We start from the raw sequence: 20,828 nt of genomic DNA on the forward strand, positions 1-20,828 counted from the left end.
AGGGTGTCATTCTTGATGTGAACATGGGTGACCCCGTGGTGGGCTGGGAAGCACCAAGAAAGGATGCAAATGTCTCTGTGCAGGCACCTGACTTCCCTGCAAGGAGCCGATCATGGCCAGGAGCTGAGGCAGCAGCAGAGGTGGGACGAGCCCGGCAGCCGTTATGTTGCCTGTCCCCAGCTGCTGTCACCAACCCGCTCGTATCTCTCTGCTGCCCAAAGGTGGGGTAAGACGGGGGCTGTGGAGGCTTGGGCTGCGAGCTCGAGGATGGCTGGCAGGAGCATCGTCTGTCATCTGCTGTCAGGCGAAGTGTGGCCATCCCTGGGTGATCCCGCACCGGCTTGATTTTACAGCCATGACTGGCACTTGAGCCTGTTTGCCGAGGGCAGGGGGCACGAGGGGCTGTCGGCTCGCGGCTGCCTCTGACCCTGTACGGGACACCATAAATCTCCCAGTTTAAGGCAGCCCAGGCTGTTCTGGACATGGTGCTGTTGAACACGGTGTGCGGGGTGATGTGCAGCCCGACCCAGAGGTAAAGCAGGGGTGGCTGCTGATGAGCAAGAGCAGCATCTGGGAAACAGGGCCTAAATCCCTTTAATTTTTTATAGATAGAAAAGTGGTCTGAACTTAGAGCATTGGGAATATCGAGCTCGGCATGCTCTGGTTTTGCCTTCTTTTCCTTAGGCAACCCAGAGAGGTGGATACGGGGAGCTGCCTCACCCGTGCCGTGGCACATCAGCTGTTCGCTGAGCTCCACACAGAGGGTTTATCTCCCAAGACTGTGCTGTACCGATGAGCTGAGCGTGTGAGTGTGTGCTGCCTGTGGAAACCCACTCCTGCTCCAGCCGAGCACCCTCAGTACCCATCCTGCCTGTTCCTGTGGTGCTCCTAAAGTCTTACAGTTAAACACAAGCTTGACCCAAGACTTCTTTCTACATTAGGAAAATCCATCCAAAACATCCTTCTGGCCTTTTGCACCAAGAAGAAGGGAAGGAGAATGTACAAGGGGCTGATTTTTGTGGGAAATTTTGGCCAGGACAAGGCAGTTGCCTGCCCTGTGCTGTGCTAGGTGTGATGATGCCAATGCAGGGGCAGATATTCTCCTTGATCCCTGTGGGGCCAGGCCGGGGACGGGGCAGTGTCCAGGCTCCCCTGCCCGCCTGCAGCACCCCCCGGCAGTGACGATGCCGGGCAAGACGAGGTGAGACCCCTGCCACCCCTCGGAGATCCATCCCTGGCAGTGACTGTAGGCAGCGTTTTGGGGTGAAACACTGAGTGTGCGATAGGAAGAGGAGTGGGGGGCACGTGTGTCCGGGGTTGCTGGGTGTCTGAGCAAGGGGGAAAATGCGTGAGCTGGATGTCAGTGTGTGTGTGTCAGAGAGAGAAAAGTCCCGGGACTGCAGCTGCTGTGTGTGAGGCACGAGGGTGTATTTTTGAGGTAGGTGCAAGCCAGGAGGAGCGCGCAAAGGGCTGTGTGTGTCTGTGCTGGGGGGTGCGCGGCGTGTGTGTGTACAGGGTTGCGTGTGCGGGGCATGAGTGGGAAGGAGGGGGGCTGCGTGAGGAAGGCCGCACGCGTGTGCAAGCCGTGCGGGAGCGCAAGGGCATGCACGGGCGCGGGTGTGTGGGCTGCGATCGCACACGCGTGTGTGCAGGGGGGCTGCCCAGGCGTGTGCGGGGCTGTGTGCGGGTGCAGGGTGTGTGCGGGTGCGGCGGTGCGGCCCGCCGCTCTGTCACTCAGAGGCCGGCTGACAGGAGCTGCCTCTCCAGCGGCGGCAGATAGCGCTGATTGCTGATTCGAGGAAACAAAATAGCAATTGTAATTATGGGCTCTGATAAGATAAAGGAGGGCGCGGGGAGCGCGGGGACCGGCAGCGGGGCACGGACGGCAAATTAGCAGCTGTCACTCAGCGCCGAGCAGGCGGCGCCGGCCCCGGCCCCGGCCAGGTACCGGCCCCGGGGGCCGCCCGCCCGCCGCAGCCCCCGCCCCGGTACGCAACAGGTGGCGGGGCCGGGAACGCCGGGGCTCGCCGGAACAATGCAGCCCTCGGCGGCCCTGCCCGGGCTGCGGGGCTGAGCCCCGTCCCGCTGCCGCCGCCCGGCCCCATGGCCCCGCACCGCCGGCCCTGAGGGCGCCCGCCCGCCCCACCAGGTAAGCGCCCGGCGGGGATGCTCGAGGAGGGGGGGCGGGGGGTGTCCCCGCCGCTGCCTCCCCAGCCCGGCTGCGGTATTTGCTCAGCCTCGCTCCTTCTCGAAACTCCGGCCCCCTCCATCCCCCCGGTAATCCTTTTAATGTCTGGCACGTCCCGGGAGGGCTCGCCCGCCCGCTCCCAATCCACAACGCGCCCGCGGAGCGGCGAGCCCCCAGCGGGGGAACCGCGGCCCCGACGCCCCCCTCCCCTTCCTCCCAGCCCTTAAACCCCCTTTTACAGATGGGGAAACTGAGGCACGGGGCGGGGAAGGCGTCCCGCTGGCGGCTGGCCGCGGAGCCCGGTCCTTAGTGCCAGTCCCGAGCTCGGCGACACCTGGCCCGCCGCCGCCCCCCTCCGCCTCGGCAGGTACCCCCGGGCTGGGGAGGGGCGCGGGGGGCTGCGGTCCGGCCGGGCTTCCCCGGGGGGCGGCGGCGGCCACCACCCCCCCGCTCCCCGCGCCCGCCCCCGCTGTCGGGGCTGCGGGCCGGCCTCGCCGCCTCCCGGGGCAGCAGCGGGGCCGCGGAGCGGGGCGGGGGGTGCCCCGCGGCGGGGGGCCGCCGGCCGTGCGCCCCGGGGGCTGGGCGGGCGGGCGGGCGGGCCGGCGGGGGCCTTTCCCCTCTGTAGCCGCTTGTGCCCTCCTTTCCTCGGGGCGAGGACGCGTCGGCAGGGCGAGAGGAGGAGAGGAGCCGAAGGCAGCGCCGCGCCGCGCCCCCCCCCTCCCCGGGCGCTCCCCCCTCGCCGCCGCCGGGTCCCGGGCTCCCGGCCCCGCACCGGCGCCGCGATGGACCCCTGCTCCTCGCTCTTCAGCTACGTGTGAGTACCGGCAGCCCCAGCCCCCCCGCCCCGCGCCCGCAGCCACCCCCCCGCCCCGGTTCACACCTCTCTCCTGCTTTCTCTCTCCCCCCTCCCAGGTTAATGCACTTGTTCGTCCTCTGCCTGCAAGCCCAGGTAAGTGCCCGCTTGGCCACCCGGCTTTGTTCGCCCCTCGGGGATGGGGGGGTGCCCCGCAGCCGCTGCCGAGCGCCCCGGGCTCGGGAAGGAGGGAGGGAGGAGAAACAGTTTAAAACCCAGGAGACAAAAGTCGCCCGGCTGTAAAAAGCTGCGGCCGAGGGAGGACCCCCCCCGGGCTGCAAAATAAGGTGCGGAAGACTCGGGCTGCGAGGCGGGGAGTACACGGGGTTTCAAGGAATTGCGCAGGATTGTGTTTAAGTAGCTTTAGGTCCCGTTCCCCCACCTCTAAATGGCACTGCGGATACCCCCGTTCCTCTTGTCCGGGTTTTTTTTTTGATTACGTTGCTTCATCCAAAAAGTAAACAGGAATTAAAAGGAGAAACCTCTCCCCCACCTCAAACCTTACTAAAAAGCGCAGGTTTTGATTCAGCTTAAAATTGTCAGACTTCAGCATCGCTGGTTTGTATCGCCAGAGACAGAAGTGTCATGGATAGATTAAACAGCCTGGGCAAAGCTTGTACAACACCCGCATACCAGCAGGCACGCGTCGCTGGGAGCCCTGCACCTTCAAACTGGGGTGAAGCCCCCCTTCCCCCTGAGATCACAGGTGCAGAAGCTTTGTTTAAAATGCCCTTTAAGCTACTTCTTTTTTTCTTTTTTTTTTTTTTAACTTATTTTCCTGGAACCTTGGGAAAAAAAAAAAAATCTAGTTTCCAGCTGAAAAGCAAAGGGAAAGGAGTGCTGGGAGTGTGCAGTTGTATAAAAGCATAGCTGTAATATTTTGGAGTATGAGATGGAGACCAAATAGCAGCATGGCTAATGACCTCTCCTCCACATGGTACCCTCATCAGAGCTGGGGAGAGAATCCTGCTGCATTATCCAAAACCCGTCTATAGGAAACACACATGCACAGGCAGAAGCAGAGGGAGAGAGATGACATTGTCAAGGGGAGATATCTCTATAAAGCCAGCTTTGGGAGAGCAGCGGCTTTTGCTTTTATTGGGTTTTTCTGTTGTTGTTGTTTAAGATGGGAGGAAATCTTCCCATTTGACGTGGGGGTGGCGGGGGGTAGTCCCAGCCTTCTGATGTTGAAAGGAGCTATCTCCTAACATTTGCTCAGAATACATCTTTATAAATGTCAGGGAGCAGCGAAACTTTCCAGACTTAAAAGAGGGATTTGAGACGAGGGGGGAAAAAGACTTCTGTGCAAGCTCGTGAGCCGAGGCTGAGGGGGGAGCAGGTTTGACTGCTCATGAAAATCATTTAAAACCCAGGAGCAGCAGCGTCGGGTCTGGCAAGGATGGGCTCAGCTGCGGCTTTGGGGCTAACGGGTTTGGTGCCGGGGCTGGGGACAACCCCGCTGCTGGCACTGAACAGCTGGCTGCGGATGAGGGATGCGTTTGCACGGGTAGCACGTTAGTATCCTTGGGTTATTATGCCGCAAAATACCTGGGCTGAGGCACAGTTTTCTTATAATTCTTATACCTCATAACTCTACCTTCTTTGGGGAATTTGTATTTAAAGAGCTCAAAAAGAGGAGTGTTTGGGAACAAATAAAGAGCCTGGGACTCAGCAGAAAGGCAGCTGTGGAAACTGATGGGGCAGTGGTTGGGGTACATGTCCGGGGTGGCCGGAGCAGCAGTATGTTTCTGCAGAGGCAAGAAAGGTGTGGGACGAATGTGTCAGCCCCTTGGGGGGGTGCAGCCCAGTGCCATCCTGCACACCCCCCCAGACTCCCTCCTGCTCCCAGCCTTGATGCTCATCTCGGGTAGCCCAGTGCCAGCTGAGACCCACCAAGTCCCAGGGAGGCCTCTGGGGTCACCGAGCCCTGTTGTGCTCCCGAGTCACCTGCACCCCTCTGCTTAGGGCATGTCTGGAGCAGGCACAGCTCTGTAAAGGGCTCTGGTCACTGCGTCCCAGAGCTTAATGCTCCTTCTCCCGGGGGGGCTTTGCTGGTGCAGGAGGTACCACTGCGGTCCCGGCTCTGTGCCTCCCTGTAAAGCCCGGCTGGAGGCCAGCGATTTCGGCTCAGCCCATTTGCGCCGCTGAGGAGTAGAGATTATAATGGTGTGTCGTATATTTTTTAATTTCCTAAAGGTAACTGTTCAGTCCCCACCTAATTTTACACAGCATGTGAGGGAGCAGAGCCTGGTGACGGATCAGCTCAGCCGACGGCTCGTCCGTACCTACCAGCTGTACAGCCGGACCAGCGGGAAACATGTGCAGATCTTGGACAACAAGAAAATCAATGCGATGGCAGAGGATGGGGATGTGCACGGTAAGGACGTGCGATGGGGGCGGGTGGGGGGGAGCCAGGGAGGTGTTTGCAGCCCAGCACAGCGATTGATGATTTCCGTCCTGTTTGTTAGCCAGAAATCATTAAAATCGTTCGGCTTGCGGGGGCTTGTAAAGGGAGAACATAGGGGTCAGCGATCAGCGGCTGTGTGATTCAAGGTGAGGGCAGGTTCCCCGTGCCGAGGGAGGGGACCGGTGTTTGCAGGATGGGCTCTGCTCCTTTCTTTTTCATTCTTGGTTTGCACCTGACTCGGAGGACTCGGGACTGTGGTGTGCTGAGCAGCAGCGGTCATTTCAGCCCAGCTCTTTGCAGGGCTGGGAATCTCTGAGACTTCCTTTTGGAAAAGAAATAGAAAGTTGGAAAAGAAATAGAAAGTTGGAAAAGAAAAGGTGGCGGGGGGAGGGGTGAAGGGGGAACGGCTGCTTTACAAACCTTGCCTAAACTAGAACTGTCTGAAGTGGCATTTTCCCCATGTACTCCCCGTCCCTCCCTTTTCAAAACAAATCCCGAGCGGAGGGTCAGCGAGACAGTTGGCCACGGGCAAAGATGCTGCTGTGTCTCCGGAGACAAAGCAGGGGGACTCAGCATGCATGAGAGCCTGCACTACACCGCAGCCCCTCTGCCATTGCCCTGGCACCCCCTCCTCAAAACCTCTGCCCCCGCCCTGGGGCACGATCCCTCTGCTGGGGACACCCAAAGCCGAAATACTTTGATCGCCTGCGCTAATGACACATCGGGGCAGTCAAACACCGCTCAGGGGTCAGCGGGGCCAGTGAGCCCTGACGCTGCAAGGCCTGATCCTGCACCCAGATCGGGGAAGTGCCTGTATTTGTGTGTGTTGTAGGTAGGAATCACAAGTGTTTTTCTTTGGTATTAGATGAAATTTCCCTTTCTTGCTTGGGGAGATTAGTAGAAACACTTTTCTTTCTTCCCCCCCTTTTTTTTTTTCATTCCTTTTGCTTTGACTGAAAATTTCATGCTGGACTTTAGCAATTCAAGCAAAGCACAGATTCCGTATATATGGTATCCCATACATGCAGCATTAATCTTCCAGATGAACTATTCCCATCCTAAAGCAGCTCCGGCTTGAAAGGGCATTAGCTAATTTCCCAAGCAAAAAAACCTGTCTTGTTTTAGACCTATAATGCCTGGATTTAAAAGGCAGTTAGTGCATATTTAAATAACGACCAGGTTTAAATAAGGCCAGAAGGAGGGGACTCGTGGTGGCTTGAAAAACTCTATTAAAACGTAATAAAAAAAGGTTAAGCATTTGAAGAGCTAAGGAGGAAAATGAAGACTGATCTAAACCAGAAAGAGAACAAGCAGTTTTTCAGATGTAAAGTTTTAAAAGAGTTGCAAGTCTGTAAATGTTAAAATAGAGGTTCAGGATTGTTCTATATGAATCTCTAGGGAGGCCCCCATGTCTGGAAGAACTATTAAAACGCTTCTTACTTTCACCTTTTTTAACATTTCCTGAATACTTTCTCCTCTTCGCAGTCCAGTTGGGGGATCAAGTGTGTCTCGCTGCATTTTTTCAGCATTTACGTAGCCACTTTCCCTTCAAAGTTTGAGCATGAAACATAATTTTACTGGGATAAATCTGTCACTTAAGTGAAAGAATAGAGTTGAAAATGTTAAGCTCCCCCCCCCCCCCTCAAAAAAGGGGAAAAAAAAAAGGCTCCCCCAAAATGTTATTTAGAAATCCACTTTTGCAGCAAAGAGCCTCCTTCCCCGAGCCTGCCCTTCTGCGCTTTTTTTATCTCATTTTTGGGGGTGGGCGTGTAAAAGGGGTTGATTTATTTTTGCAGATGACCCCTTTCCCCACGCTGACATTTTTACAGCCGACTTAACATTGAGTCTGGCGTTTTCAGTTATCTGTCTTAATTGTCAATATTTGATTGACTTTTTTTAATTCTAAGGGAAGGCGGGTGGCCGGTGCAGCCTGGCTCGTCCCTTCTGGGCTGTGCCTGCCACCGACCAAACTGCCACTGGCTGCAGCCTGGACTAAACCCTGCGAGTGGCCGGGGATGCTGGCACAGCTCCCTGCTGACTTGCTGGTTTCATCTGTACCCAGGGTTTTCCACTGGTTGGGGCTGGAGTTTGCGGGGTGCACGGGTCACGTGCAGGTGTGCAGGTCCCCAGGGACAGGTGGTAGTCATCCTCCATGGCTGGAGCAGCGCTCTCGCTGGGCTCGTGCGGGGTGACAAACCCGGCCGGCAGCTGTAAATCACAGCTGCCCTCTGGAAGAAAAAAAAAAAAAGGCTGCAAGAGAAGTGATGTGCATCTTTAAAGTGGGGTTTTGTGCTCTCTGGGGCCGAGGCCTCCCTCCCTCCCTCCCTCCTCTGTCCCTCCCTCCCTCTCCGATCTTTCTATCTCTCACAGAGAAAAAATCAATTCTCCTCAAACCTTTTACTGCCTCTGAGATCAATTTCCCCCCCCCTTTCCCCAATATAGATAACTAGGGGGTCACTGTCTCAGCGCTTCATTTGCAGAGTGCTGTGGCTCCCGTGGGTTGGGTTTGGGGACGCTGCGTGGGTGCCAGGCTCTGGGCATTGGTGCCGGTGTGGCACACCCTGGAGTTGGCTCTTCCCAAATTTCTCAGCTCTGAGTCCGGTCAGACTACTTTGGAGCCTGTAGCAAACTACTGCTAGTTTGGTTAAGGTGGGGGTCGGGGGGTCGAGTGCATCCATCACAGGGGGCTGTGGGCACAGGGCAGTTTGGGGATGAGAGATGCTGCAGGGTGATGTTGTCAGGAGGGAGTGCAAGGAGAGGGTGCCTGCACATGCATCAAGCCTGGCTTGCCCGGCAGTACTGAATCAGTCAGCCCCAGCAAATTTTAGGATGCCCCTTCCATTGTTCAACTCAGCCGCTGCCCGCACTGCCTACTCGCTGTTACCACCCTTGGTGCCATTTACCTTAGTAGTGCCTGTCATGCGAGGGATGCTGGATCAGGGCATCGCAGAGACAGAGAAGCAGCAGTTTTCTCCCAGCCCAGAGTGTGATTTAGGCTCACTTCACTTTGTGCGTGTGCCCACAGCCTCCTTCTGCCATTCAAAGCATCCTCCTGCAAAGCCACCTGCTCCAGAACCGCATTGCTGCCCTCGCTGGGGCTTGCCAGTGGCTGAACATCCTGGGGTAGAGATGTGCAAGCTGGGGTGCATGACGCTCCTGAGGAACCGAGTAGCTCTTGTGCAGAGATCAGAGAGAAGTAAAGCATCGGTGGGCTTAGTCCCATAACAAGGCTATAGACTTGGAAGCTCTGTGAGCTGCGCTCTAATTTACCTTACCAAATTGTGCTTATGGCACAGGGGCTGATGCTGGGCAAGAGGTGATGGTGGTGAGATGAGACAGTCCCAGCTGCTATTCGGTGTCATGGGGAAATCTTTGGTTCTTGGCACAGCCTTTTTGAGGTGTCAACAGGTAGCCACCATCCCTGATGGGTCTTGGCCTGGGGAGGGGAGCTGGCTCTGGGGACAGCAACTGCAGGGCCAGGGAGAAGGATGTCCTGTCCCCATCCTCCCCCTTCTCTGGGGATGGATGGGCTTTGGGGCTTGGGTTCCCAAGGCGGAGGCAAGGGAGGAAGGTGACAGGTCTATTTATAGGCGGCCCATCGACCTGGCGATTTGCATAGCTCCTTTGGAAGTCGATCGATGCCTCCATTAAAAAACTGAGACCAAATCAATACGCCCTCTCGACTCGTGCAAAGGTGAAAGGCATTAAAAGGATGGCCATACCCTTCACGCCTCCCCTGCCAGCTGCAAAGTCACCGCTCCTCCTGCAGCCCTGGCCCGGAAGAGAGATATGGACCAGTGTCCCCTGGGCTGGGGACAGCTGGCAGCATGCCCTGTACTTCCAGAGGGTGCCTGCCTGCTCCCTGCCTGGTTTCTTCCTGCAGGCTCACCCAGATCTGCCTCGGCTTGTAGGGCAGCTGGCATGTTCTCCACCGGCCAGTGCATGCCCTGCTCACTGCCCTGCCTCCTTACTGGGACATCTCTGTGGCACCTGAACCACTGAGTCCCATGGAGCTGGGAAAGGCAGAGCTGCTCCCCCTCCAGCACAACTCAGGGTTGCAAAAGGATGTGACCAAGGTCACGCAGAGACACAGTGGCAGGGTAGCCAATCTTGTGCCTTGATTTTAGGGCTCTCTCTGGCCCAGCCGCCTGCCTCCCCAGTGTGTGCCCACAGTGCCCAGTGTCAGGCATTGCTCAAGTCTCCATCCCTGTGTCTGGCCCATCCCAGAGCCCCTCTGACCTCCCTCTCTATTTCCTCCCGTTGCTCTCTCCAGCCAAGCTCATTGTGGAGACAGACACCTTCGGGAGCCGTGTGCGCATCAAGGGGGCAGCCACAGGTTTCTACATCTGCATGAACAAGAAGGGGAAGCTGATTGGCAAGGTAGGACGCTGGGGTCAAGAGCATGGGAGAGCCAGGGATGCGCTGTGGGTGCTGAGTGGGGCTTGCTGGGAGAGGAGCTCTTACCCGATACAGAGCCCACCCATGGGGATGGGGAGGTGGGATGGGGGTCCCAGGCGTTCAGCCAGGGCACCCCTTTGGAGGGCAGGAGGATGAGCCATCCTGTGGCCTCGGGCAGCGGGAAGGAAGGCGGGGAGCAAGGGAGGCGGGCGGGTGCCTTGTGGGGCAAATTGTATCTCCCCAAACAAATAGGCAAATTGCTGGGCTATTCTCCCCGATTACATGGTACAAGTGCCAGGAATGTTAAGATGCTCCATGGGGCTGGCCCCAAGGCCAGGCCCCGCTGTGTGCCAGTTAGTCACGGTTGCTCCCTCCAAGCCTCAATGCTCCCTCCCCGGGGGTGGAGGGGGCTGGATGTGCAAAATCCCACTGCAACAGCGATTGTCTGGGAGGGTTTTCCATGGTGGCTCCTTCCCTGGGGCTGGCTGATGTGGGTGTCCCCTCCTTGGTCCCGCTGCTGCCTATAATGGGGAGGAGGTCAGCCTCCTGCTACCCCTGTGCTCCCTGCCACCTGTATCTGTGGGCATCATCCCCATGGACCCCCCCCCCATCGCCTCTCCTGCACCTTGATGGCCCTCCTTATATTAAAGACCTCAGGGGGGATAGGATGGATGGGTGAATTGCCACTGAGATGGAGTTTGCTTATGGTCATGCCAGTGAGGGAATCCAGCCCCTGGCATGGATGGGGGCAGGATAGGAGCGGGCAAAAATCCCCTTATGGGTGTGGTGGAAATGCTGGGACAAGCTGCATTGGGGCTTGCAGCCTGGTGCTGGCATCACACTGAGGACACGAGCTGCAGTGAGCAGTGTTTGCCCATGCCACAGTGCCTGCTCTCTGCAACTTTCTGAGGAAAAGCAGATTTTTGACCATTCTGACCTGTAGGAGAAGTGGCAAAAGTGAGCCCTTGGCTGCCCACAAGCACTGCAACCCTGCTGCCACACTAGCCAGCCCAGCTTGGGGTAGTGAGAGGCCGCCCTCTGACTGAGCGCCCGTTGCTTAAAATCTCCCACTCTGTCCCCTCCTCAGAGCAATGGCAAAGGCAAGGACTGTGTCTTCACGGAGATCGTCCTGGAGAACAACTACACAGCGCTGCAGAACGCCAAGTACGAGGGCTGGTACATGGCCTTCACCCGCAAGGGCCGCCCGCGCAAGGGTTCCAAGACCCGGCAGCACCAACGGGAGGTACATTTCATGAAGAGGCTTCCCAAGGGACATCAGACCACTGAGCCCCACAGACGCTTTGAGTTCCTCAACTACCCCTTCAACCGGAGAAGTAAAAGGACTAGAAACTCCAGCTCCAGGGTGGGCCCTTGATGGGCCTACCTCTGCCCACCCTGCCTGCACCTCTCCTGGAGGACTCTCCTCTGAGTTTGGTGGACTATATGTAGAGACTTCCCCATATGGGTATTAAGCAAAAAAAAAAAAAAAAAAAAAAAAGGGAGGGAGGTTAAAAAAAAAGTTACCTGCTCTAGATGTTGATAATTTTGGGGGGTTGGTTTGGTTTTTACAAAAAAGAAACAAAAAGAGAAAAAAAGAAGAGAGAGGCTCTATTTTTGTACTCCAACTTTAAAAGAAATGAAACGTTCAAAGACTGGTGAAGGGGGAAGAGCCCTTCACTTAGAAATGTTCTAGTTTGTTTGGGGTCATGCATTATTTTGTATTTTTTTTTTTTGTAGCTCTAGGGGGAAAGGAGGAAAAAAAAATCACTGTTTAAAACAAACAAGCAAAAAAAAAAAAAAAAAAAGGAAATCCGAATCTGGGAACGATGTGCTACTTAAATGAACTGAATTAATGCTTACCGGAGAAGATGGAGAGGTTGGAACAAAATTAAGGGGAGGAGGGGATTTATTTCAGAGGTGGTTGGAGGCCTTCCAAGGTGGTTTTGCAGCCTGGGTGAGTGTGGGCGCTGCCTGTGGGGGCTGGTTGCAATGCCCGGGGTGAGGACCGCTGGATGCTTTTCTTCCTCAGATGCACCTATTTCTTCGGCTGAGTGAGGGGTTGCTGGAAGCCGCTTGCATCCTTATGAAAATGCTGCTGGCTTCACAATGCCCAACTTATTTTTTCTCAGGAGGGGACGGGGGTGATGGATGCCCCAGAGAAAGTCCTGAACTGACTTGGTACCTCTTACCCATGAGAGCATCTTTGGCATTTGGTTTGTTTTAAACTACTAAGGTGAGGCAGTGGGCGATGGCTGCCATGGAGCGGGCTGGTAACTGGTATTTTTTTTTTTTCCATGTGGAAAATGTGAACTCACCAAAAAATGATATTTTTTTCTGTCTATTTTTTTATCAGATGGAAGTTTTCATCCATGAAATTAAAAAAGTTTACAAATTACTGTGGAGCCATTTTGGGCTGGTTTTGTCATAATATTCAGATTGTGGTTGGCACTTCCATTGTCAACTGTCTCTTCCAGGTTTGCTCTTTGATGAGAAATACCACTGTCCTTGCCCTCCTAGGAAAGGAGAGGTTTTCTTTCAAAATTTCAGTGTTGACAGAAGCCCAATTTTCTATTTAGAAAAAGAAACCCGAAGGAAACATTAAATCTCTTGAGTGAACATCCCCAGCCAGCCCCGCTCTGCACATGCTGCTCTGGGACTGCAACTCTCTCCAAAGGGTTAAAGCAATTATTCTTCACGGGGAGGGCAAACAAAGACACTGGATAGGAGCCAGAACCAGGGGTGACTTTTCATCCAATCTTTTTTGATTGTTTGTTTTTTCTGTTTCCTTGAGGATTTTTGTTTTGTTTTGGTTGTGTACAAATTGAATATGAAATGATTGAAATATTTATTTAATATGTGCATTAAAAATTTGTATTAGTCTAACTGAGCCTGATGCTTTCCAGGGAGGGGCTGGGGCTGGAGAGGCAGGTTGGAAGGGGCAGAGCAAGATGTCGAGGTGCAGGATGGGGCTGAGGCTGCCACTTGGCATGAGACACTTCCCAAGGGAACAGACATGGGAAGTGGGAGGAGGCCCCAAGATCTTGGACCTAGATGAGTCTTGTGGAAATCGTGGTTTTCCTTGCAGCAAATTGTAGGTTTAATGGGCAGATGCCATCTCCTTACCCTGTGGGGGCAGGCCCATTGCAGGCTGAATGGGGACATAGCACAATAGAGCCTTGACCACTGTTTTTAAGCATGGGATGAGGCTTTCCAAGACAGAAAAGAGAGTATTTGTTCCTCTGGTCTGGATGAGCTTGGTGTCTGCAAAACGGGCTGTCAGGTCCCCTCCTTTGGTGGATACTCAACCCTGCTGAGGTGCTGGGTCTTGCTCACAGGAGCTGATGGGAGCATTCAGATATGGAGTGGTCTCAGATATAGAAAGATGCTGGAATTAAATTGTTAAATAGGTGTAAAAAAAAAAAAATTGCAGAAATGGAGCAGCCTTGCAAGGTGAGAGTCTTGCCATTGCTGGTGTCAGCCCTGCTGGTGCTGCCATCCTCATGGGGTGCCTGTGACACTGCTTAGTGCTCAGGGTGTCCCTTGTCTGTGGGGTGTGAGGATAAGTCATCCCTTGGCTGATGCAGTGGGCCAGGCTGAGCTGTCAATATACATCACTGATTTCAAGGAGGGAAACCCAGGGGCTGAGTGCTCGGCCACACTATATGTCTGAGTGTTGCTGCTGCATCACGGAGGTCATGGGTGATGGTTGGGCTGCAGGATGGCATGGACAGTGTTTGCCTGGCTGTCCCAAGAGGGACTCAAGGACTGCAGAAGCCTGGAGCAGACAGCGCCAGGGCAAGCCCATGTTGTGTTTTCCAGACTACAGGAACTAGAAGTGAATGGCTTCTGGCCTTTCCCCAGGCAGAGATGGTGTTTGATAGTCCTTAATGGGTGCTTTTCTTTCATTAATTTGTCTAATTGCTTTTCCTAATGGCTTTGTGAACCTAGGTGAATTGGTGCCAGGTTGCTGCTCCGGGTAAGGGTAGCTGGGGGGCAGGACCGGCTCCATGCAGGTCAGCAGAAGTCTCTTCCCTTGCTATCTGTCCCCCAGGGACAGTGATGGCAGGGAAGGGCATGCCACGGGTGCTCAGCATCCAGTCAGGCTGTTCCCCCATCCCTGCCATCCTGGGCTGCAGCTGAGGGCTGGGGCAGGGGGCATCCAGCACCCTGGGGGCTTGAGCCGGTGAGGGACACCCCTGTGTCCTTGCACAGTTCTGTACCACACACCACCCGCAACTCCTGCCATCTGCTCTGCTGCAGCCTGCCTTTGCGAAAAGCACCCAGGCCTGCCTTCTGGGAAGGGACCCTCTGCTTTCCCAGCTCGCTTTGTCTGTCGTTAGTTAGCCCCTTTTCATGAAATGATTTTTGGGTGGCCATGTTGCCTAGGAGCACTGCAACCTGGGTCTTTGTTTATTGCTTGAATCTGTCCAACTTCAGCTTCCAGCCAGCAAATGTTTAGCCTTTGATTGGAAGATTAAAGAGCCCACTTTAGCCCACTAGTTAGTTAATGAGTAAGTGAATTAATTAATGGTTCCTCATACCCTCTCTCTGCACTGATACCACTTAGTCCCTGGCATGGCTGGAGCAGCTCACACTCTTCCCGATGACTGGGCCCTGCAGGGTCCTGGGTGTGTGGTTCTCCAGGGCTGGTAGCTCCCACCACCCATGCGTGGAGGTGGGGACAGTCCCTGGTGGTACTTGCTGTTTCTCCAGGGATGCAGAAACCCTGGCTGCTGGTTGAACGTGCAGGGCCCAAGAATCTGGGACTTTTCCCTTCTCTTTCATCATCATCAGGTGTATGGACCAAGCTTGAGAATCACAGCCACCCAAAGGCCCTGGGGACTGTGGGACACTGAGCTGGGGCTGGACCCAGGAGAGCGCTGGAGGCAGGAGGCTTTGGAGGTGGGTGTTTGCTTCCATCAACTCATGCTGTGAGCATGGGCATCTTGGCAGAAACCCTTGCTCCAAGGTAGCAAAGTCCTTGTGAAAGGGATGTGCCTGTCCCTAGCACCACTGCTCCCAGTGTCACCCTGCAGTCCCCTCCCTCACTGCCACCGGGTGGCCGGAGGGAGGTGGCAGATGAAGCAGGAGAGGAACTGTACTGCTCCGGCTGTTGGTGCAGGGATGATTCCCTGTCCTGAGCTCCAGGCAGTGGTGCATGTGTGTCCCTGCCCATACAGGACTTTGCCACGCAGTGCCATCTGGACACAGCAACAAGGCTGGAGCTGAGCGACATTTGGGAGAGTCTGCCTCATAAGACAAGCGCAGGAAGCCTGGCTAGTCCAGCCAGCACACGCGGGATAAGAAGTAAATGTTGGGTGGGGTGAACACACCAGGGCAACACCAGGCAGGGAGAAGAGCTGTTTTCAGGTTAAATGTGGTTATGGCAGAGAAACAGTAAATGGGCAGGACTAAATTGAAGTGGCAAGAAAAGGGGTCCGTGCTGTCCGAGCAGGGGCTGCACCAGGGCTTGATCCACCAAGCTCCAAGCCTTTTGGCACATGCTGTCCCCACTCCCACCCTTTCTCTCACTTTACAACTTTTCCGTGAGGTCTGCTCGGGGAAGGGTGCCCACTGAGAGGGGTGGGCTGTGCGATGCTGTGGCAGGGTTGGGGCTCACCCGGGCCCCTTTGGGCACGCCCCAGCTTAGGAGGGAGGACTGGGTTGTTTGTTTATTGCATCAGGCTCAGCTTTCAAACATCTCCCTGCAATCCCCCTCCCCCTCCTTTAATTAATTCTGGGTAAGAAGTCCTGGCTTTATTGTGCCACCGAGCTGAGGGCTCCCTGTGGGAAAAGTCACACCTTCTGAACAGCTTCTGATACCATGCAAATGAAGGACAAGTCCAGGAAACGCTTTCATCTCGGACCTGTCCAGCCCCCTGCCCATTAATTACACACATTTCATTTGTGTGAGAGCAATTCCTCTCGGGGAGGGGGCGGGGGACAGCCGTGGCTTGTGGATCATCTCAGTCCCACTCTCTAAAGACCCCTCCTTGGAAGGGGGTTTATAGCCAGAACTGGGGATGCTCAGGGTCTCAGTGGGGGATCCCATATTTCTGCTCTCACACAGTCACTCCAAATCAAACTGGCTTGCTGGTGGGCTGCATCTTGCCAGCGGGGAGGGCTCAGCACTGCCCCACACCCTGCTCGGTGCCAGCAAGTCCTGGCTGTGGGCCCAAGTGCTACAGGAGCATCCTGGAGGGAAGCGCTGGGTGGAGCAGAAATGAGCTCAGTGTCGTCCCAAGGGAATGACTCTCCAGGGCCAGGAGCTCATGAGATGAACTTTGGGCAGGGTGGACCAAAAGGGTGTTTCACGTAGGGAAACATCTTTCCACAATGCTACTGAATTGCCTGTGTTGGGGGACTGCATCACACTGTGACAGGGAGCAAAGTCTTCTTGGCCACATGTGGACCAGACCCAACTCCCCTTTTGAGCCTTGGTCTCTCTGTGTTCCTCTCCTTTCTTCACAGCCCCTCTGACCATGGTGTCCCTGTCACAGCTGCAGCTGAAGACACCTCCAGGGTTGGCTTCCATTCTCCTGGGGCTAATGGGGAGAAGGCACAGAGCAAGGGGATGTGGAGTATGGTGGGTTTTCACAGCTGGTTTCCTGGCCACCGTAATAACACTTAGCACTTCTGTAGCACCTGGGATGTTCCAAGCACCTACACATCTGCTCCTCATTACCACCCCGCTTCCCATCTGCAGCATCTCTGCCCCCTCCCCATGCACACTTACATCAGTAACAGCTCTCCCCTAGAAATGGGGCCACCTCGAACATTTCTCCTGGAAATCTCCTTCAGGGCGGGGTCGCAGGGAGCTGCAGCCACATTCTGCTTTGGGGCTGGGGGCTGCCCTCCAGGACTGGGGTAAGCAGTTTAGGGTGACTGCTGTGGCTTTGCTGCAGAAGACCTTTGATGACCAGGTTTGCTGTTTGCCACCTTCTTGGAGTGAGGATGTGCAGTCTGTGTCCTCTGGTGTTGACAACCCATGGGCCTGCGGAGACGTGGTGTCTGTGGCTTGCTGCACCAGAGGAGCTCTTGGGAGAGGTTGGAGGGATATCTGGGACTCAGTTAATGGGAACCTGCAGCCTTTCCAAGTCAAAGTCAGCATGAAACTGGTGCTGGGCTCTAGCAAAGCTGCTCGTCCACCCACTGGCCCTGTGCCATATCAGCTAGAGGATGAGAGAGGGCTCATGTGTAGATGGGTTGAAGATTACAGCTATTACTCCAGATTACCTGATTAATGGCCCAGGCCACTTAGCAATGAAACACGCTGTAGATTTGCTGTACTGGGAGCAGAGGGGATGCTCTTGGGCTTCATGTGATTTGTAACATCTCTTCTATGTTCATAGTGGCTGTAGCACCAGAATGTCCCTCCAGGACAGATGTGATGACCAAGATATAATCTGTGGTTGCAAAATCCTACCTCAGAGTCTGGGGAAGACTTGGCTGTGTTGGGAAGAACCACTCCAGCCATTACCACTTTGCTAAGCTTGTGCTGTTGATAGTTGTGGACTGGAAACAAGATGATGAGGGCTGCCAGAGCCTCCCCAGTTCGGTGGGTGCCTGATCTGAGCCCCAGGTCCCATTTAAGTCCTCTGTTCAGCCATGCAGTAACCCCTTTCAGCCATGATCATGGCACTATAAATAGGGTCTTTGCTTCCTTGGCTGGTTTCTCCTGCCAGTATGGCCAATAGTATTTTAAATTTTTTTCCTCTTAAAACTTTTATAGCAGAAGGAGAAGAAACAATTCAGCCTTGCTCTTGCTGTGATTATTTTGCCAACTCTTTATGCTGTAGTAGCACATCTTGGTAGCTGCAGTCTCCTCATTTATGAGCCGCTCACAGAGTAAATAGCAGCCCTTGTCCCAGAGTCGTGTTGTTTTGTATGGTCAGCTGTAGCAGGTGGCATAAGCTGACAAGACAGACCTAACCACAGGTCTAGCTGCTACCCCAGCAAAACAGAGTCCTGGGAAGGGACTTGAAGGAGGGATGGAAGGTGTCCATGTAGAAGTTCATAGCAAACATGAGAAAAACTCCAATTACAACATCCAAAACCAAAAAAAAAAGCTGCTGGAGTAGCTGAAGTGCAGGATGACAAGACCCAGGCTGTACATTGATAGGAAAATTTTGGCTGCTGAGATGTGAAATGGGACCTTGAGTGCTGGCTGTACTTGCCTGCTCAGGCCCCGGGATGTGGGTGTGCTCCCCATCTCCCGTGAGAAGCAGATGCCCAGCTGGGAGCTGGCCCTTTGGTAATGGCCTGTGAATTTCCCTGGGCTCTGTTAATTGCTGCTTGGCTGCTAGTTACAACTCCAAGTCAATTGCCGGGAGTGTTGGGCCCTGCAAAACAACCCCTTGAAATCAGTTGTTAGCCCAATTAACAACCAGTTTGGCTTCGGTTCAGGCTGTTAACCATCAAACAGCTAACTGTTGGTAATGATTGATTTCTCAGCAGTTGGAGCTGCAGTGGAGGAGCCAACCTGCTTCACAAAACACCATTAAAGCCAAGACTTTGTGAACGCATCTGGCTCAAACATTTGAGCTGTCCCATACCAGTAGATCAGGCAAGGTGATGACCAGGATTTCTATCAATTTTGATTAAAGCATGGGTTGTTGGGGTGTGTTAGGATGAACTGGCAGCCAGCAGGCCAGTGCTGCCACTGCACCATGCTCTAGGTAGGCAGCTGCCACATCATGCTCCAGGGAGGCAACCACCACTGTTTGTAGGGAAACCACTCATACTCATGGAGCATCATGGCATTCAAAGCTCCCATGCATGGGAACTGCTCAGTGTCCAGCTTTCTTCCACAGTTACTGTTCCAGCCAGCAAGCCTGCAATGATTAGTTTGTCTAGTTTGGATGTTCAGATGTTTCCACAAATCACCTGGGCTATTTTCATCTGTACAACCAGCCGGGAACTTGTACGGGGAGAGCAGTTCCCGTCAGCATATGCAAGCCGGGGGATGCCTCAAGAACAGCCTGGGACACTGACCTATGTCTATTGATGGGCAGTGCAAACTCATCTACAGATGTAAGTATTTCTATGAAAGCTCTAAAATACTCTTTGAGCTCCAGGGTTCAGGCAGGGTTTTGTTTAAGATTGCTGGTCAGGATTTCATCCATTTCCGTCTGCTGTTTCAGGCCCTGGTTCTCTGCTGTGCACTAGGTTGATTCGAACACATTGCTGGTGCTACATCAAGGGCTTTTTCCCCTGGCATATTTTCCCCCTGATCAAAGTGGCCGATTCAAGCTGTAGCATGTACAGGGAGGAGGGAGACAGCCACCTGTTAGGGAAAGACTTTGAAAATGTAGAGGACACGCTGCAGAGGTTGACCTTGTGAAATGTAAACTCCAACAGCGTCGGGTAGCAGAGTGGTGCAGGGAAAGGAGTGAGCATCTCAGCGTACGACACTATGGTCCTTGTACTTTTGAGGGCACCTGTGACCCTGCCAGGCCCTTGGCACTGCAGTCTTAGCTCTGTTTCTGAAGCTAGGTCCCAGTGCCTTTCAGCAGGACACGGGCACCTAAGACCCATGTAGATGTTTCAGAGATCTTCCTGCAAGGTTCCTCCAAATGCAGATCTGGTTCCCCCCTGGTTCCATGCTTTTGCCATCCTTTCACAGGAGGTGTGGTCATCCCAGATTCCTACAAGTACATGCCCCAGATTCCTATGAGTACATGCCCCAGCACAGCACAGGTTTTCTGTAATTAGCTGTATTACATATTCCCCATGCAAACAGGACAAAGTTGCTCGTTTCATCAAATACCTACTAAAAGTAGCTCTGCTCTCTCCCATGTTGGGGTTACCTTGCCATCCTTCTTGAGGAGCCTGGGGAGGCTAGGTCGCAGCTGGGAGTCCCCCTGTGCTGGGCAGTGTATGTGCAGTGAGTCCTGCGCCCCAGGGTTCAGTCAGGGTTTCTCCTTCTGGTCCATACAAGGAGAAACTGATTCTCACAGAGGGAAAAATGAGAAGTCTGGGGTAAGCAGGAGACCTGACAACCCAGTTTTGCCACTCCTCGGGTCTGTGAAAAGATGTTTTATTTGCAGCTTGTGTATTTAACTGGGCTGAATACAGCAATCCTGTTCTGTGCATCTTCTGAGTGTCTCATTCCCCCTCAGCTGTTGCTAAATGCATCCTTCCAGGAGGTGGTGATGCCTCTCACCTGCTGGAGCCGGGTGAGCACTGGCTGCTCAGACTTTTTCTGTATAACAGAGAAGGTCAGTTATAAACAGAAACGGTTGGTTTTGTTGGGGGCTTTTTTTAGACATCAAAAATGCTCCATCATCATCAGGCTGGTTTAGCTTTCAGCAGCCAACGTAAATGGAGCCAAACCCTCAGCAGAGAATTCAGCAAAAGAAGCAGCACAGACTTTCCAGGGCTATTTTGCCAAAGCCTCGCATCTTCATTCCTCCGTATACTTTGTGCCACAGCAGCCGATGCTGTTCTGTGCAGACACAGGGTGAGCCCTGAGCAGCTCCCAGCTGGAGCTGAAAACAAGTGGCATAGCCCCATTTTAAAGGAGGATGGGGGGAGAATCACTGCACAGAAAGATTAAGATTTGAAAGAAATCCTGGCAGAGCTGTGAATCAGCTGAATCAATCTGAAAGAGGCCAAGAAAAGGTATGGAAGAGGTCCAATGGGGGAAGCAATGTAAATATGCAATAACCCAAGATATAAATGAAGTACAAAACCACAAAACTGATCTTTTTCTAAACCTCACGTCCGATTCCCCAGCTTTGACTGAAGGTTGGACTCTGTCCCATATCCCGACTGGAAGGAACCTGCTTTTGTACATGAGCAGATTTCAAGGTCATGGGGATTACTCTGAATGTCTGTCCCAGTCTTCTGCGATACTCAGATGAAAGGATACTGCTTAGTGCCTTCTGAGTGAAAGCCATAGTCCTTGTTTAAGGAAAAGGAAGAAAGAGTATCCTGCAGAGACTCCCCATTTCAGTATTGTTTGGTATTTTTAGTTTAAA

At 54.0% G+C, this 20,828-nt stretch overlaps 1 protein-coding gene across 1 annotated transcript; it reads left to right on the top strand.

Moving 5' to 3' along the window:
• The first annotated feature begins 2,967 nt into the window (after positions 1-2,967).
• FGF8 (fibroblast growth factor 8) lies at positions 2,968-12,711 on the top strand. Its single transcript, XM_074874032.1, has 5 exons — positions 2,968-3,002; positions 3,101-3,137; positions 5,238-5,418; positions 9,722-9,828; positions 10,934-12,711. Exons 1-5 carry the CDS (start codon positions 2,971-2,973, stop codon positions 11,219-11,221), a joined length of 645 nt encoding a protein of 214 aa, XP_074730133.1. The 5' UTR covers positions 2,968-2,970; the 3' UTR covers positions 11,222-12,711.
• The last annotated feature ends 8,117 nt before the right edge of the window (positions 12,712-20,828 follow it).

The sequence above is a fragment of the Strix uralensis genome, chromosome 7 (genome assembly GCF_047716275.1).
Source record: "Strix uralensis isolate ZFMK-TIS-50842 chromosome 7, bStrUra1, whole genome shotgun sequence".
Taxonomy (NCBI): Eukaryota; Metazoa; Chordata; class Aves; order Strigiformes; family Strigidae; genus Strix; species Strix uralensis.